The sequence below is a fragment of the Macaca nemestrina genome, chromosome 2 (genome assembly GCF_043159975.1).
Source record: "Macaca nemestrina isolate mMacNem1 chromosome 2, mMacNem.hap1, whole genome shotgun sequence".
In the NCBI taxonomy this organism is placed as follows: Eukaryota; Metazoa; Chordata; class Mammalia; order Primates; family Cercopithecidae; genus Macaca; species Macaca nemestrina.
Window position 1 is genome coordinate 100,464,739 of NC_092126.1, and position 18,268 is coordinate 100,483,006.

Consider the following 18,268-nt stretch of genomic DNA (forward strand, 5'->3'; position numbering starts at 1 on the left):
ATTCACTTACAAGTCCCCACAATACAATCCAGTCATACTCCCTTGGTCATAAGTAAGCCATTTGCCTATCTCTATCCCCTTGTTTTGCTCGTTAGTCCACACAAACCGGTGAAGTTTCAGATTACTCTATTCCTTTACCTCTGTATTTATGTTGTACAGGGATATATGGTTACTTTGTTTCCATAGGCCATAACTTTCCAAGTTTAATTTCCTTTACTAGAGAAAAGTACCTTCCTTACCCTACCCCAGGAAAGGGTGAGTCATTTCATCTCTCAATATTAGTCTTTTATTAGCTTCTCAATTTTTTTTTTTTTTTTTTTTGAGAAGTCTCGCTTTGTCGCCTAAGCTGGAGTACAGTGGTGCGATCTTGGCTTACTGCAACCTCCGCCTCCTGGGTTCAAGGAATTCTCCTGCCTCAGCCTCCTGAGTAGCTGGGACTACAGGCACGCACCACCATGCCCGGCTAATTTTTTTTCTTTTTTGAGTAGAGGCGGGGTTTCGCTATGTTGGCCAGGCTGGTCTCAAACTCCTGACCTCGTGATCTGCCTGCCTCGGCCTCCCAAAGTGCTGAGATTGTAGGTGTGAGCCACCATGCCTGGCCAGCTTCTTGATTTTTTTTAATGTATGGTTACTAATTTAGCCATCTGATGTTCTTTGTGAAGTTTTCTGGATTTTTTTTTTTTTTTAATGGAGTCTCACTCTTTCGTTCAGGCTGGAGTGCAGTGGCACGATCTTGGCTCACTGCAAGCTCCACCGCCCAGGTTCACACCATTCTCCTGCCTCAGCCTCCCGAGCAGCTGGGACTACAGGCACCTGCCACCATGCCTGGCTAATTTTTTTTGTATTTTTGGTAGAGAAGGGGTTTCACCGTGTTAGCCAGGATAGTCTTGATCTCCTGACCTTGTGGTCCACCTGCCTTGGCCTCCCAAAGTGCTGGGATTACAGGCGTGAGCCCCGTGCCCGGCTGGTTTTGTATTTTTAAATATAGACAATTATTTTGTTTCTAAGCCACAAAAACCTTTAGAACAGGCTGTTAATTGATGTGTTCCACACATTATAGGTTTCAGTGAAATAAATTGCAGTTGGAATTTGATTTAATTTTTAAAAATTTTATTTTTTAAATTGAACAAACAGTAAAATTGACTTTTTGTTTGGTTTACATGCCCATGCATTTTAACAAATGTATAGATTTTGAACCACTGCCACTGCCAGGATGCAGAACAGTTCTATAACATCATGATCTAAGTTTTAACAGATTTTTCAATATGGTCACATCTTTAACATTTTAATCTTGTCCTCTATCTTCAGGTTATTTTTGGATAAACGGTTGTAATATTTTAAAAATAATTATTTTTGACTTGCTTTGTATTTACTATGTCATACAGTTAGCTGTTTAACCAGTTTTTTTTTCCCTCTCAATTAAAGGGTATATTAAGTCAGAGTCAGGATAAATCACTTCGGAGAATTGCAGAATTAAGAGAGGTAAGTTTCAGTGATGAGTACTTTGAAAATAGTAGTTAAATCTCATATTTATCAGAACTGTTGTATGTCCTAGGGTAGTTTCATATGCATCTCATTAGTTATACAAATAACTAACGAGTCCAGCCTCCAAGACCAGGGGGTCTGTTCTTAAAGTTTTTATTTGTATGATTTTTCTAAGATACGTTGTCAAAATTAATGAAATAAGGTCTTAGCAACAGAATATCATTTGTCTGCATGAACAGTCAGCGTCAACTTCCAAGGGTTAACTGGGTTCTTCTGTTAAGTATTTCAGGCTTCTTTTTGTTTTTCCTAACCATCAGTCTTTTTTATAAAATAAATTATGTTTATTGTAATTTTTAGGGGGTGAGTAATTTTTCATAGCAGACTGTTTGAATTCCTTAATGTCTTCCCGTGGGCCATGTGTACCCACTTGCCATCGGAGTAGGCAAGACCACTCCTGGTTTGACTTGCTGTCTCAAATTATTTTGTAATGAGTACCTGTTGACTTTTGGGGTTCTCCTGCTGTCAGGTCCATCTGATACCTTGTTGCTTCCCTCTGCTTTCTCCTATACAGATCCCAACAATTGCATATTTTACTGCTATTGGTGCTTTCTCTCCACTCATTTATATTGTTTGTTGAAGAATGTCTTGTTACCTATTTTTGTTATGAATGTTCTTCATGGGTTTTTGTTACTTTCTGTTAATTCGTTAATGAAACTAGTATTATTTTGAGAAGTTTGAAATAGGTAGCTTTAGGACAAATCCAAGTAAGTTTAATGTTTTAGGTATTGTAACTGTGTAATTTATCAGTCCAAGATACAGATTTAAAAAGTATAGATAGCCTTAAAAGGGTCAGGTAAATTAATAAATCTATAAATAGTAATTGAGAAAAGCTAGTATATTTGTGGGAGGAGACAAAGAAGAAAAACAAGGGAGTATAGATTAGGATGATATCATCAATATAGCCATATTGTCCCATAGAATATTCTTTGTTGTTATTGTCAATGACAGACTATTACGTGAATTAACAATCAGAATTAATCATATAGGAATTCCATGTATTATATCACTAAAGTTTTATTCTTATTGCTATCATGTTTGATTTCTAGTCTCTTGCAATATTTTTTATGTAGCCAAATCACTGAATTTTTGTGATATGAAAGAAAGATTATATAATTTACCACAATTCCCAAATAAATTCTTTAAAACATTCTAAACATGACTTTGAAAACCAGGCTAATTTACTTTTGTTATACTGACAAGACCAAGCATTGGCATCAGTAATACAAATAATTACAGATGTCCTTTATTAATTAAAATTTGTATAACTTCTTTTGGATTAATAACTTAGAAAAATGTATACCCACTTTGGAAGTTATAGAGAAGGAACAAAACCTTAACTCCTGGTCTGCCCAAGATTCTGGTTTTCTAGTTGGACTGGGAATGTGTTAGTACTCAGAAGAGTATGCATGGGGGTTAGGCGTATGCAACAAAGGGGTTGTGGAAAGTGAGAGAATGATAGCTAGGGTATCCTCTTTTGTTTCTCCTGCTTTATATTAATAGAGAGAAAGTGCTTTTAGCAGCTAAAAGCCCCTTTGCTTTTGCTAGAGGGGCAAATAATACGGCATTTCTACCCAAAAGATTTTTCTGTTAAGCTAATATCTTTTTGCTTAACATTTCTTTTTTACTTGTCTTGTATTTTGGGAATAAATGAAGGGTGTTAATGATAGGTATCTTGTATTTCTGGTGAGAAATTAAATGCCCATGTTTTATGCAGTTAATGATTAGATACACATAGTAATGGAGAGCAGGCATGTTTAAAATTCAGAGAGTGTACATTAGAGATTAGGCATCAGGTTTTGATGCCTAAAACCTGATAAATCCTCTTTAAAACATTCGCATTATTTAAATATGCATTGAATAAAGAGACAGGAATACCTCTTTATAATGTTATTACATCTGGAAATACAGGAATACCTGTTTTTTTTTTTTTTTTTTTTTTTTTTTTTTTTTGAGACTGAGTCTCGCTCTCTTGCCCAGGCTGGAGTGCAGTGGCCGGATCTCAGCTCACTGCAAGCTTCGCCTCCCGGGTTCACGCCATTCTCCGGCCTCAGCCTCCCGAGTAGCTGGGACTACAGGCACCCGCCACCTCGCCCGGCTAGTTTTTTGTATTTCTTAGTAGAGATGGGGTTTCACCGTGTTAGCCAGGATGGTCTCGATCTCCTGACCTCGTGATCCGCCCGTCTCGGCCTCCCAAAGTGCTGGGATTACAGGCTTGAGCCACCGCGCCCGGCCGGAATACCTGTTTTTTTTCCTTCCTATGCTCAGCCCTTCTCCACTAGGAGCCCTCGTCTGAGGGAGCTATACTCAAGAAAATACAGCTGAACGGGAAACACATCTACTTTATTCATAGATGAGGAAGCACCCATGTGATTGCTGGCTGTTAGTAAAGATAGGCCTCCTATCTATTCTCGAATTTAAATTATAGAACCAGCATTCCTTGGCAACATCAAATGGGGAAAGAAAAAGAATTGACTTTGCTAGCGGGCCCCAGCCTTACTCATCTACTCAGTTTCAGCTGTTGAGGGACTTAGAAAAACTGTGAGAGAGCTCACTGGCTAAAAAGCATGCCTTGTCATGCTTGTCTGTGGTAAAATGCATTTGTGTTTACCTTCCAAAGAGGGTGGAGCTCTGTGAGTACTCTGAATGCTGCCAGTTAGATTTGCAACTCTACCTAAATTTTTTAGGAGCTGGTGAAATACTGGGGGCAAAGACCAGAGGTAAGGGAATATGGAACTAAAGGGTCTATTTTAACTTTCCTGTCTAAATCCATAATTTTATGCAGTAACTTTATCTTCCTCTATTAGGAAATATTAATACTTATCAGAATCACAGATTGAAGAATTTGTTGTTATTGTTTTTTAATCTACCTACATGTGTTAGTTTTCTAATTACCACCAACTTAATGGCTTCACACAGCACAAATACATTATGTTGGAAGTTTGATCCAAGCCTCACTGGGCTAACATGTTGACAAAATAGTGTATAGGTAGCCGGGAGAGGGAGAAGGGGACATGATTAAAAGATGCTCCCTTGTATCGGAGAACTTTCTGTCTAGATGAAGAAATGAAAACATGCAAAATCTGAAAACTATAGTATAAATCGAGGAGTGTTTTTTGGTTTGTTTTTTGTTTTGGTGGGCTATTAGGACCGCTCTGTAACAGAGCCGAGCATGGAAGGTTGTAGGTTGTAGGAAATTATTTGGAAGAAATGAATTTTACCTTCCAGTTCCTTCCAGAAGTGGGGGAGAAGGGATGTCATAGGGCCACTAACTGTTGTATTTCGGAATAAAGACATCAGGAATTTCTTCACCCAGAAGAAATTTCTTTCACCCATCAGGAATTTCTTTCACCCATCAGGAATTTCTTCACCCAGATTCTTTTATTGGCATTATTTCATTAAAGAAGTTGTGGCCGGGCACAGTGGCTCCTGGGCACGGTGGCTCACACCTATGTCTGTAATCCCAGCACTTTGGGAGGCTGAGGTGGGTGGATCACGAGGTCAAGAGATTGAGACCTTCCTGGCCAACATAGTGAAACCCCGTCTCTACTAAAAATAACAAAAATTAGCTGGGTGTGGTGGCATGCACCTGTAGTCCCAGCTACTCAGGAGGCTGAGGCAGGAGAATCACTTGAACTTGGGAGGTGGAGTTTGGGAGTGAGCCTAGATCGCACCACTGTACTTCAGCCTGGTGACAGCGAGACTCCATCTCAAAAAAAAAAAAAAAAGTTGTTTTAGTACCAAAGCAATTAGGAAGGACATGTTCCCAGGACAAAGTAGCAGCTACTTACATGAAAGGAATTTAGATCTAAGAAAATCTCTCCACATTGGCTTTTGTTTCTTATTTCACTATGGATCTCTGAAAACTTTATTTAGAACATGACCAGCATTTGGAGACTACTGCTGTGGGAATGTCAAGTCAGGAGACATTTGTGAGAGGAAAAGTAAAAAATATGCTCAGAGATGTTGGGGCAATGTGGGTGTTGGGCAGAATAGAGAACACTTATAAGTGTACCAGATAGTGCCTCAGTGTTTTGCTGGGGCAGTTCTCAGTGTTTTGAGAATTAATAAGTTAGAAACAATGTAAGAAGAGGGAGTTGCTTATAAGTCTTCGAAAATATTGTTTGAGGAAAAGTTTTCTAGCAAATGTGTGAGGGATGGATTAAATTAGAGGAGGACTTGAGGTAAGGAATCTGTCTAGAAGGCTAGTGAAGGAAATGAACTATCACAAGCTTGTCCAACCTGCAACCCATGGCCTGCATGCAGCCCAGGACGGCTTTGAATGCTGCCCAGCACAAATTTGTAAACTTCCTTAAAACATTGTGAGGTTTTTTTTGTGTGATTTTTTTTTTTTTTTTTTAAATGCTCATCAGCTATAGTTGGTATATTTTATGTGTGGCCCAAGACAATTCTTTTTCTTCCAGTGTGGCCTAGGGAAGCTAAAAGATTGGACATCCCTGATCTAAAGTTTTAGACACCTGAACTGTGGTTATAGTTATGGTAAAAGATAGGATCTAATTCTAGAAAAAGTAATAAAAAATATTGATTATATGCAGGGATTAACAAAGATAAGTAAAATGTGACTTTGAATATTTTGAGTTTAGGGAACTAGTGAAGTATAGGAATCCCAGAATGATAAAGGAGTGTTTGATATTTCCATATGCTAACCTCTAGCATTCTAAGGGAGAAACATAGAAGACACAAGATTGAATCCAGAGGGCTGGAAGGAATCAGTGAAGGACAAAGAGGAAACTGTAATTGACAGGAATGTAGCCAAGAGCCCTAAAGCCATGGTCAGCAGATATAGCCAAGAAAAGCTTCCATAGGTGATTTTGTCATTGTGCGAATACCACAGAGTGTTCTTTCAAAAACTTAGATGGTATAACCTACTATATACCTAGGCAATATTGTATTGTTTATTGTTCCTAAGCTATAAGCCTGTACAGCATGTTACTGTACTGAATTCTGTAGACAGTTGTAACATAATGGTATTTGTATATCCAAGTCTATCTAAACATAGAAAAAGCACAGTAAAAATACGTTATTATAATATTATGAAAGCACCGTCGTATATGTGGTCTGTCATTTTCCAGAATGTTGTTACGTGGTATGTGACTATACCTAAAATGAAAGGGTAATTACTGGTGGCTGGTATTGCAGAGAGATAAAAATAAGTGGATTTGGTTAGGAAGGCTTGTTAATGACCTAAAGAAAGCAGCATTTTAACTAATTGCAGGGACTAGAAATTTCATTTTACAGATGAGAAAGCATTTGGTTTCGACTATCAGATACTTTCATATATTGGAGGAGGAAGACTCTACTGGCTGTTTGGCATATAATAATTTGGTTTCAGATCAAATGCATATAATATAACACAAGTAGTAAGAGTCTCAAAGTTTTACTTTTATCTTCAGTAATTTTTTTTTTTTTTTGGGAGACCGAGCCTTATTCTGTCACCCAGGCTGGAGTGCAGTGGCAAGCCTCAATTCACTGCAACCTCTGCCCCCAAGTGATTCTCCTGCCTCAGCTTCCCGAGTAGCTGGGACCACAGATGCCTGCCACCACACCCAGCTCATTTTTGCATATTTAGTAGAGATGGGGTTTCACCATGTTGGCCAGGCTGGTCTCGAACTCCTGACCTCAAGTGATCCACCCTCCTCGGCCTCCCAAAGTGTGGGATTACAGGTATGAGCCACCGCACCTGGCCTATTTTAAGTGATTATTTATTTTCTCCACATTATTATCAATGCAGCCATCATTACAGCTCCAGAAAGTGTACATTTTTCTTCTTGGATCTTCACATTCTTTAAGGAACAAAATTATTTGTTGATGCAAATGTTTTAAATAATGTTAATGTTTTACATGCTGATTATTCTCTAATTATTGTCGCTGATGCCTTAAGGGAAATGTAAATCTGTATTCAACATGTTTTTAAATTTTGAAAACTTTAAGTTTATATTTTTTGTTTTATACTGAAAATTGCCTGTAAATCGTTTTGTTTTAGGAGCTCCAAATGGACCAGCAGGCAAAGAAACATCTCCAAGAGGAGTTTGATGCATCTTTAGAGGAGAAAGATCAATATATCAGTGTTCTCCAAACTCAGGTAAAAGAATAAAAGAAAAAGTATGGAATTTTTTGGATAAGGAAAAATAGAGGTGGTTTGATTTGGATATCTGCAAGGTTCCAAAAGTTTTTTCTTTTTTAAGACCTATTTTTAAAACTTTTTGCTTTCCTCAATTTTTTTATTTTTAATTTTTTTTTTTTGAGACAGGGTCTTGCTCTTTTACCTCGGCTACAGTGCAGTGGCATGATCATAGCTTACTGCAATCTCAAATTCCTGGACTCAAGCAATCCTCCAACCTCTGCCTCCAGAGTAGCTGGGACTACAGGCATATGCCACTGTGCCCAGCTAATTTTTAAAATTTTTTGTAGAGATGGGGTCTCACTCTGTTGCCCAGGCTGGTCTCAAACTCCTGGGCTCAAGTGATCCTTCCGCCTTGGCTGCACAAAGTGTTGGGATTATAGGCATGAGCCACCACTCCTAGCTCCTCAGTTAATGTTAAGGATATTTTTTTATTTATTGTATCTTTTGACTAACTGCATAATAATAATAGCAAATACAAAAACCGACTGTATTGGGAGTAAACTTGTTTTATTTTCCCCCACTTTAGTAAGAAGAGTATCATTTAATCCATCCTCTCTCTGTTTTAAAGAAAGTACAATAAGCCATCTACATTGATGTGTTTTGTATGTGTGGATTCAACCAACTGGATAGAAATATTTAGGGGGAAAAAGCCATGTGTAGTGAACATGTAGACTTTTTTTCTTGTCATTATTTTCTAAAATATATATAGTATAACAACTATTTGCGTAGCATTTTCATTATTTAGGTAGTTTATGTAATCTAGGGATGATTTAAAGTATACTGGAGGATGTGTGTAGGCTGTATGCAAATACTACACCATTTTATATAATGGACTTGAGCTCCTGCAAATTTTGGTATTGACAGGGAATCCTGGAACCAATCCCCCACAGATACCAAGGGACAATTGTACTACTCCCATAGTTTTTTTTTTGGCTTTTTTCTAATGAAGCACATTTATATTAGGTTTCTCTGCTGAAACAACGATTACGAAATGGCCCGATGAATGTTGATGTACTGAAACCACTTCCTCAGCTGGAACCACAGGCTGAATTCTTGACTAAAGAAGAGAATCCAGAGAGTGATGTAGAGCCAGTAGGTAAGCTTCATTTTGTCAAAAGGTTAATTTAAAAACTAGAGGAGGGCCGGGCTCCTTGGCTCACACCTGTATTCCCAACACTTTGGGAGGCTAGTGTGGGAGGATCTCTTGAGTTCAGGAGTTTGAGACCAGCCTGGGCAACATAGAGAAAACCCTTCTCCACAAGAAAAAAAAATGAAAACGAAACCCCAAGAAAACCTAGAGGAGGATTTTGAGAGATTCCAGGATGTGAACTGATAGATGTGGGCTGAGGTAGAAATGTCCGTGGTCCTAATAGTTTCAGGAAGATGCAAGGGTTTGTTTTTTGTTTTGTTTTTTTTTGGTTCTTTGTTATTTAGGAGAAAATAAGTGTTTTTTGTTTGTTTGTTTGTTTATTTGAGGTGGTGTCTCACTCTGTTGCCTAGGCTGGAGTGCAGTGGCATGATCTCGGCTCACTGCAACCTCTGTCTCCTGGGTTCAAGTGATTCTCCTGCGTCATCCTCCTGAGTAGCTGAGATTACAAGTGTGCACCACCACGCCTGGCTAATTTTTGTATTTTCAGTAGAGACGGGCTTTCACCATGTTGGCCAGGCTGGTCTCAAACTCCTAATCTCAAGTAATCTGCCTGCCTCCGCCTCCCAAAATATTGGGATTACAGGCGCAAGTCACTGTGCCCAACCAAAATAATTGTTTTAATATGCAAAAATGTCATAGTCTGTGAGTAACACCACATTTTCATTGTAACTGAAATTCATTTATTATGCTACACTGTTTTATTAATAGCAGTAGCTAGAGGTCATATGAACAGGTCAGTTCTGCTTACATGCTAATAAATGTGCTATGTGTAATTGTTTGGATATTTTCGTTTTTAAATAATATTGCTTAAATATTTCTATATTCTTAGATATTTGTATTTGTCGTATTTCCTATTAATTGCTTTTTAACTGGAAAAAGAAGAAATAGCTATATTTTGTCTTAAAATTCAGTTATAGCCTTCTTTGCTTTGAAGCTTGGAGGTATATACGCAATAAAATTCCCATCTTTTATTTCCTAGCTTTTTCTTTCAAAGGGACTTAGGCTAAACTTGGAGTAAGTAGTTGAGCAGTTAACTGTCTGAGCAGCCAGCCTGTGGTGGGGTGATGGGGCGGGGGGTCGTTCCCGAAATTCCCCAAATATGTGGAAACTTCAGACTCATAAATGTAAAGTGATGGAGAAAGCTGCACTTACCAGAACTTCTCTCAGAAAGATATTAGAATGTGGTTGGAAAGAACACTGTACTTTATTAATCCTTTTGGGAGGTGAGCTAAGACACATAATTTTGAATAACAAAAGATGATTATCAAACTGTCATTTTAAGGAGGGTGGATTCAGTTAATGTTAGTTAACTACTGTGCCATTCTGAATGGGGTTGAACCACAAAGAGGTGAATTCACTACTAAGCTTCTTCAGATAAAGATTAAACAACTAATACTAAGTAGAGTTTTGGAAGGGTGCCAGTTTATTAGCTGACTAGGGTTGTCCCTTCTTCCTCTGACTAAGAGTATAGCAGAACGTTGGTGTAAGAATACACTCCTGGCTGGGCATGGTGGCTCTCGGCTGTAATCCCAGCACTTTGGAAGGCTGAGGCAGGCGGATTGCCTGAGGTCAGGAGTTCGAGACTAGTCTGGCCCACATGGTGAAACCCCATCTCTACTAAAAATAAAAAAAATTAGCCGGTCGTGGTGGCATGCACCTGTAATCCCAGCTACTTGGGAGGCTGAGGCAGGGGAATTGCTTGAACCAGGGAGATGGAGGTTGCAGTGAGCCGAGATCACGCCACCGCACTCCAGCCTGGGTGGCAGAGCAAGGCTCCGTCTCAAAAAAAAAAAAAAAAAGGAATACACTCCTGTGTACTAACAGACTGTTACTGGAGCACCCTTATATTTGTAACTGCCCAATGGGTTCACCTTGCCCACTGCCTAGACAGAGCTGATTTATCAAGACAGGGGAATTGCAGTAGAGAAAGAGTAATTCACACAGAGCCGACTGCACGTGACCGGAGTTTTATTTTACTCAAATTAGTCTCGCCAAGCATTTGCGGATCCGAGTTTTTAAGGACAATTTAGTGGATGTGGGGAAGCCAGTGAGCCAGGAGTGCTGATTGGTCAGGTCAGAGATGATATCATAGGTAGTCAAAGCCGTCTTCTTATGCTGAGTCACTTCCTGGGTGAGAGCCACAAGATCAGATGAGCCAATTTATCGATCTGGGTGTTGCCAGCTGATCCATCAAGTGCAGGGTCTGCAAAATATCTCAAGCAGTGATATTAGGAGCCGTTTAGTGGTGGTCAGAATCTTGTGGCCTTCAGCTGCATGACTCCTAAACGATAATTTCTAATCTTTTGGCTAATTTGTTAGTCCTACAAAGGCAGTCTAGTCCCCAGGCAAGAAGGAGGTTTGTTTGGGAAATGGCTTTTATTGTCTTTGTTTTAAACTATAAGTTCTCCCAAAGTTAGTTCGGCCTACACCCAGGAACGAACGATGACAGCTTAAAGGTTAGAACCAAGATGGAGTCAGTTAGGTTAGATCTCTTTCACTGTCTCAGTCTTAATTTTCCAAAGGTGGTTTCATATTCCTTACTGATGGCCCCTCCTTATGCTGCTTTATTGTTAGTGGAAGATGGAACTTCTGCTAAAACACTGGAAACACTCCAGCAAAGAGTTAAGCGTCAAGAGAACCTACTTAAGCGTTGTAAGGAAACAATTCAGTCACATAAGGAACAATGTACACTATTAACTAGTGAAAAAGAAGCTCTGCAAGAACAACTGGATGAAAGACTTCAAGAACTAGAAAAGATAAAGGTAAAAGAGCAGATGAGTTTTGTTCTAATTTAATCCTGTAAAGTTAGATCCACAGGCTCCACAGCATGGCTTGTACCTCCGGGAAAGGAGAGTGGATGGAAAGGACATTCTTATTTGCCCTGGCCTGCATAACACTTACTATACCTTGAGACTTCCTGTGTACTTTTCTCCTTCTACACTGTAACATGTATATAAATTTGATAAATGTTTAGAGTTCTCAAATGAGAAGAAGCTTTATTAGAGATGGAAATGAATTTCAAAATTTTTTTTAGGACCTTCATATGGCTGAGAAGACTAAACTTATCACTCAGTTACGTGATGCAAAGAACTTAATTGAACAGCTTGAACAAGATAAGGTAAAACAACAAAACCTATGATACTAAAATTTGTCAAGAGGTCCCAACATTTACTTTTGGAAACAGTTGGAAACATTCATGCTTGTTTCTGTTTTCCAAAATTATTGCAGCTTTTTCCATGAAAAATCTTTTTAATTCCTAGATTTATGTAACTACTAGCATTAGTTTTGTATTGTGTGAAACTGATTCTCTGATTTGTTGATCCCAGTCAGCATTTTGATTTGTAGACTAGAATAACTGTTGCAAAGTAAGTTTATATTTATAGTGCATAACTACTTTACAGAGAAAAGTTAAATTATTTATAGTTAAGGCATTCTAAATGTGAATAATATCAGTATGTTCTTTCAAATAATATGGAAACAGATTAATCTCTCAGATAAGTTGCCTAAAAAATAAATAAGGGGCTGGGCACAGTGTCTCATCCCTTTAATCTCAGTACTTTGGGAGACTGAGGCAGGAGGATTGCTTGAAACCAGAAGTTCAAGATCAACCTGGGCAGTAAAGCAAGACCCCTCTCTACAAAAAGTAACAAATTAGTTGGGTATGTTGGTATATGCCTGTGGTCCCAGCTACTCGGGAGGCTGAGGCAGGAGGATTGCTTGAACCCAGGAGTAAGAGGCTGCAGTGAGCTATGATCACACTACTGTACTGCAGCCTGGGTGACAGGGTGAGACCCTGTCTCTTAAAAAAACAAAAAGTAAGTAAGTGATAATGTATATATTAGCATAAATAACAATTTCTACAAATAAATCTTAGAATGTGTAGGTGAGATTGGAGGATTGAGGAAGGAATGAGTCTTTTTTTTTTTTTTTTTTTTTGAGACGGAGTCTCGCTCTGTTGCCCAGCCCAGGCTGGAGTGCAGTGGCGCGATCTCGGCTCACTGCAAGCTCCGCCTCCCGGGTTCACGCCATTCTCCTGCCTCAGCCTCCCGAGTAGCTGGGACTACAGGCGCCCACAACCGCGCCCGGCTAGGAATGAGTCTTACCTTTGGTAGTTTGGAGTTGGAGCAGCAGCTATAGCTATGCAGCAAAGACAGCCAGAAAATTCATGGGTTAACAGTTTTGACCTAAGTCTTTCAATCCCAAGTTCTTGGGTCCTTTTTCTAAGCAGCTCCCAGTTTGTTCCATACCATCCACCAGTTTCTTTAATATGCCGGGTTATCACTACAGTATTTTAAGTGGTCATGTAATTAAGAACATGTCAGAACTGTCCTGCTGTTAAAATGTATTGGCAGTCTTTTTCATCCTTTTGATAATATTGCTTTGCTAGATTATAAACTTCTTGAGGGCCTATTTAAATTTTTTTTTTTTTTTTTATTACTAAGAACTTAAAACATTTACAAAAGAAAAGCTGCTAAAATGAATTTCTGTGAACCCACCACCCATCTTCAACAGTTAACATCTCATGACTAATCTTGTTTCATCTGTACCTTCTCAACTCTCATTGTCGTACTCATCCCAGGATTGTTTTAGAGCAAATCCAAGAAATTTTATCATTTTTTTTCCAAAAGTATTTTAGTATATCTTTAAAATAAAAGATGTTAGTTTTACAATAATACAACCACATTATCATGATCACATCTAAAAATTTAATAATTTTTTAATATGACCTGCTATCTAGTCAGTTTCAGATTTTCTCTAGTCTCTCATATATTTTTTGCTCTTTTATGAATCAGGGTCCTTATAAAGTTTTTTCATTGCAATTGGTTGGTATGACTCTCAAGATTTCTTTTAATTTAGAGGTTCGATTATTTTCTCTCCTTCTCTTTCCACTATATTTTGGTTTTTGAAGAAACTGAAGTCCCATGATTTTGTTTTGAGATTTCATATAACAGTGTCTTACTTACCTGGTTGTTATCTTTCTATCTCTCCATTAATATTAGCCATCTGGAAGAGTCATACTCTAAAGTAAGGGTTGGCAAACCCTGTGGAGAGGGTGCTAATCTTAAGACCATGAAATAGTTGTCACAAAGTCTGAACATTTTTTCAACAGACAAGTGAACCACCTCATTTTTTGTTAGTCCTAAATGACTTTTTTACTTCATACAATTTGGTTATCTTTTTCCGCTGCTGAGCTCCATTTCTAGTGTAGATTATCCAGAAAGAGGGAACAGAAGTAACTAGCAAGTTGGAGGAATGGGGATGCCTTACTGAGCAAAGTAAGGAGTAGTGGTGGTACCAGAGACAGTCACAGGAAGAAAGAGAAAAACCACGTAGATGTGCCCTGGGATTTTGCTTTATCCAGTGTGGCAGCAGGCACCTTCCATTCTCAGTCTCTGGGGTTATCCCCATGTTATAGCACAGATCAATACTTGTAGTTTATTGTAGCATCAAGCCAAGTTCAGAAGACTATATTTTGTTCATTATAAACTGTTTACAAAGACAGATAGCACATTTGTAGAAAGGTTATAAATTAAATATTTTAAGTAGTAATGGTTTAATGCATTAAGGGTTAAACTATTAAAATTTTTTAATGTAAAAAATACCCTGTTATGCTAGGTAATAGGATTAGAGCAGAAAACAGATCTCAGTTTGTGAAGTACTGAAATAATTGTTACGCTGTACTTAGCAAGAAATATTTTTTTCTGCCTTTTATTTTTAATTTTTTAATTTTTAATTTTTTTGAGATGGAGTCTCGCTCTGTCACCCAGGCTGGAGTGCAATGGCATGATCTCAGCTCTTCAGCCTCCACCCCCTGGGTTCAAGCAATTCTCCTGCCTCAGCCTTCTGAGTAGCTGGAATTACAGGCATGTGCCACCACGCCTGGCTAATTTTTGTATTTTTAGTAGAGACAGGGTTTCGCCATGTTGGCCAGGCTGGTATCGAACTCCTGACCTCAGGCCATCCACCCTGCTTGGCCTCCCAAAGTGCTGGGATTACAGACATGAGGCACCATGCTCGGCCTTTTTCTGCCTTTTAAATTAAGTTTTATCTGTGCTGTTGATGCAGTTTTGTTATGCAAATGTTTTAGAGTCTTCACTTCTATTCAGGGAATGGTAATCGCAGAGACAAAACGCCAGATGCATGAAACCCTGGAAATGAAAGAAGAAGAAATTGCTCAACTCCGTAGTCGCATCAAACAGATGACTACCCAGGGAGAGGAATTACGGGAACAGAAAGAAAAGTCCGAAAGAGCTGGTAAGAACTTGAGGGTTACTTGTTTTATGTTGGAACTCTAAAGTTATTTAAAGTGCTTGACCAGTATTTTTTAAAAAATGAGTTAAATATTGATAAAAATTCTTAACTGTAGAGGCTCCTAATAAGACACCCATCTGCTTATTAGGGGAGGCAGAGGTTGGCAAACTGTGGCCTGTGGGCCAGATCCAGCCCACTGCCTGTTTATGTACGGCCCTTAGGCTAAGGATGATTTTTAAATTTTTAAATAGTTGAAGAAAAGAAAAATATATGACAGAGATCAGATGTGATCTACAAAACCTAAAATATTTACCATCTGGCCCCGTACAGAAAATGTTTGCTGACAGAGTATCAAAATCCACATTTAAAATTTTAGAACTTCCCAGTAAGGTACAGCATGGTATTTATTAAATAATTGTTACCTTATAGTTGCTTTAGGGTAAACAAAAAGTATAAGTTATAGTCTGCTTTTAAAGAGAATAATGAGCACTTTAGTGTTAATAGCATGTTTTGACACAATAAATGCTGGGCTATAAAGTATAGAACCCAGCATAGTATTCAACAAGGTACAAAACTGACTAAAGCTAGGAAAGGAGGGATGTTTGAAAGGGGGAGGGCAGGATGAACTGTGCCTTCATATCAGGGAAGATGTGAATTTTGAATTGGACCTCAAATAATGAATAGAATGGGCCTAACAAGAGAGGTGTGGGCAGCACACATTTCAGATGCTACAATGCCATGAACAGGCACAGTGATCATAGTAGGTGTGTGAATCAGCTGAAAACCATTCTTGCTGAAGTGGGAAATGCAATTGGATTGTAAAGGAACTGACTATTGAAATCTTAAAAGGTAGGTAGCTGAGTTTAGACTTTGATATACAAAGTAACAGGAAGCCAGTAATAGGAAGGCATAGTGTGATGGGAGCTAGGGTTTTACATAGAAAATAAATGAAATAGGAAGTCAAACTTAGAAGCAAAGACAGAAATCCAGATTTGAGGGACTATGAGCTTTGGTCACCTTGCTAGGATGGTGGTTCTGGGAAGGAGAAGAAAGAATCTGTAGAATTTGGTATCTAATCAACTCAGGGAGGCAGAAGAAAAGTAAGGACTCTAAGTCGACTCCAAAGTTTTAAGGTTAGGACACTTAATGAATAGTAGTGTGGAATTAGAATAGGAAATCTAAATGGGGAAGTTGAGAATTGGAGTGAAATGATGGGTTTGTTTAGATACATTGAATTTGAGCCAGTCATGAACTTTTCAAATGGAATTGAGTTGCAGGAATTTGGAAATAAGAAACTGGAACATCTTTCAGGAGTCGTCAGCCTAGGATTGAAACCTGTGGTTAAATCTCTAGGAGAGGCTGATTTCTACAAAAGGTTAAGTTTTACAGTAGTAGTAATAGTCGTGGTAGTAACAGCAGCAGCTGCTTCTACTGACACTTATTTAGCACTTGTTGCTGCTACTACTACTGCTGCTACTATTGTTAATACTGCTGCTAGCCATTACTTACTTTGTAATGCTCTGCTTTAAGGGCTTTGCTTGTATTTACTTGTGTTGCATCCTCACAAGTGTGTGAAATAATACTGTTATCTTCATTTTACAAATAAGCAAACCTAAGAATGTAGAAGTTAAGTAATTTACCCACATTTATGCACAGAGGGTAAGTATATACTCAAGATTTAATCCAGGCATTGTGACTCAGGTCTGTGCTCTTAACCATATAGAGGTCTTGAGTTTGGCAATGAGACATAAATGAGAAAAAAAAAAAGTTACCTCATGAAGTCATAGAAATTGTGGATAGTTAGGTTTTTGGGGGAATATAAGATGTGTTTCAAGAAGTGGAGAAGGTAAGATGAAGACTTTGAAAAGGTCTTTGAATTTGGTAAGGATATGATTTGGAGGATGCAGTTTTGAGAAATGATTTTACAAACCAGATTTTAAGGTGTTAAGAAGGGGACTGGGTCTCTACACAGAGAAATAGTTGACTATTTCATAAATATCTCCCCATCTTCTTGCAGTTATTTTATGGATAAAGTGACTGGGGAATTTAATGAATTTGTTCTCATCAAACCTGAGAAAACTTCCGTTTAGAGAGAGTAGATGGCATCTTTCAGAATATAATCTTTGAATACTTTCTAGAACCAGTTTGAGTGTTGTAAGACATTGGTTCAACAGCTTTGCTTTCAGTGAACAGAAAATCTAATGCATAGCCTCAGCTTCTCATATCAAGCCTTTCCATTTTTAGAACTGCTTTTTGTTGACTATTGTAGCCAGTAAAGAGAAAATGTTGGTAAGGGGATTAAATTTCTTTTGAAATTGGGTGTACTTAATGAGGAGATAGAAACTGATGAATAAATATCAGGTTGAAAGGGTAAATGGTTAAAAGGTAGACAAAATATATAGTTCGTTCACATGCAGGATAAAATTTTCCGTGTATATGTTCCAGTTAAACCTTTAGTTGTACAGCTTTCCTTCCCTTGCTTGCTTCTCCAAAACATATATATTTTGTCTTTAAGTGTGATTTTCATAAACCATATTTTTATAAATATTTGATAGCCTAAAGGTTTAAATTTTTTTCTATTAATACTGTCAAAAATAAAAAATTAATAAATACTAAAAGAATTAAGATTTAAATTACTATTATTATTACTTTTTTTTGGGCACAATTTTGACTCACTGCAATCTCCACCTCCTGGGTTCAAGTGATTCTCGTGCCTCACTCTCCTGAGTAGCCGGGATTACAGATGTGTGCCACCACTGCTGGCTAATTTTTGTACTTTTAGCAGAGACGGGGTTTCACTATGTTGGCCAGGCTGGTCTCGAACTCCCAACCTCAGGTAATCTACCCTCCTTGGCCTTTCAAAGTGCTGGGATGACAGGCGTGAGCTACTGTGCCCTGCCAGATTTAAATTATTAATGGATATATTTATTTTGGAAAGTCTTTAGATAACAAAGTTGTAAGTGCTTTTATAGATTTCGTAAAAATTATATTTGTAGTCATAATAAATGAGGGCTATGATACAAAGTTGTAACAAACTGGCTCTACATTGAAGATAATGCCTTTTACATCTATAATGAAAGCTACTTTTAGGCACACAAACTGTATTTCATTTAATAGTCTTAATTGAGTCTAAACAGAACTGTTCAAGTAGGAAGTGGTTCTTAGTTCAAATGTAAAGT

At 38.1% G+C, this 18,268-nt stretch overlaps 1 protein-coding gene across 6 annotated transcripts in view; it reads left to right on the forward strand.

Annotated features, from left to right (window-relative positions):
- The window catches only part of LOC105480182 (golgin A4), a 120,434-nt gene that overhangs the window by 42,087 nt on the left and 60,079 nt on the right, over positions 1 to 18,268 (forward strand). For all 6 annotated transcript variants that reach the window (XM_011738719.3, XM_011738720.3, XM_011738721.3 and 3 more), the window contains 6 exons: positions 1,426 to 1,482; positions 7,547 to 7,645; positions 8,651 to 8,783; positions 11,412 to 11,599; positions 11,872 to 11,955; positions 14,945 to 15,092. In XM_011738719.3, coding sequence (XP_011737021.2) covers positions 1,426 to 1,482; positions 7,547 to 7,645; positions 8,651 to 8,783; positions 11,412 to 11,599; positions 11,872 to 11,955; positions 14,945 to 15,092 — 709 coding nt within the window. The remainder of the gene's footprint in view (positions 1 to 1,425; positions 1,483 to 7,546; positions 7,646 to 8,650; positions 8,784 to 11,411; positions 11,600 to 11,871; positions 11,956 to 14,944; positions 15,093 to 18,268) is intronic.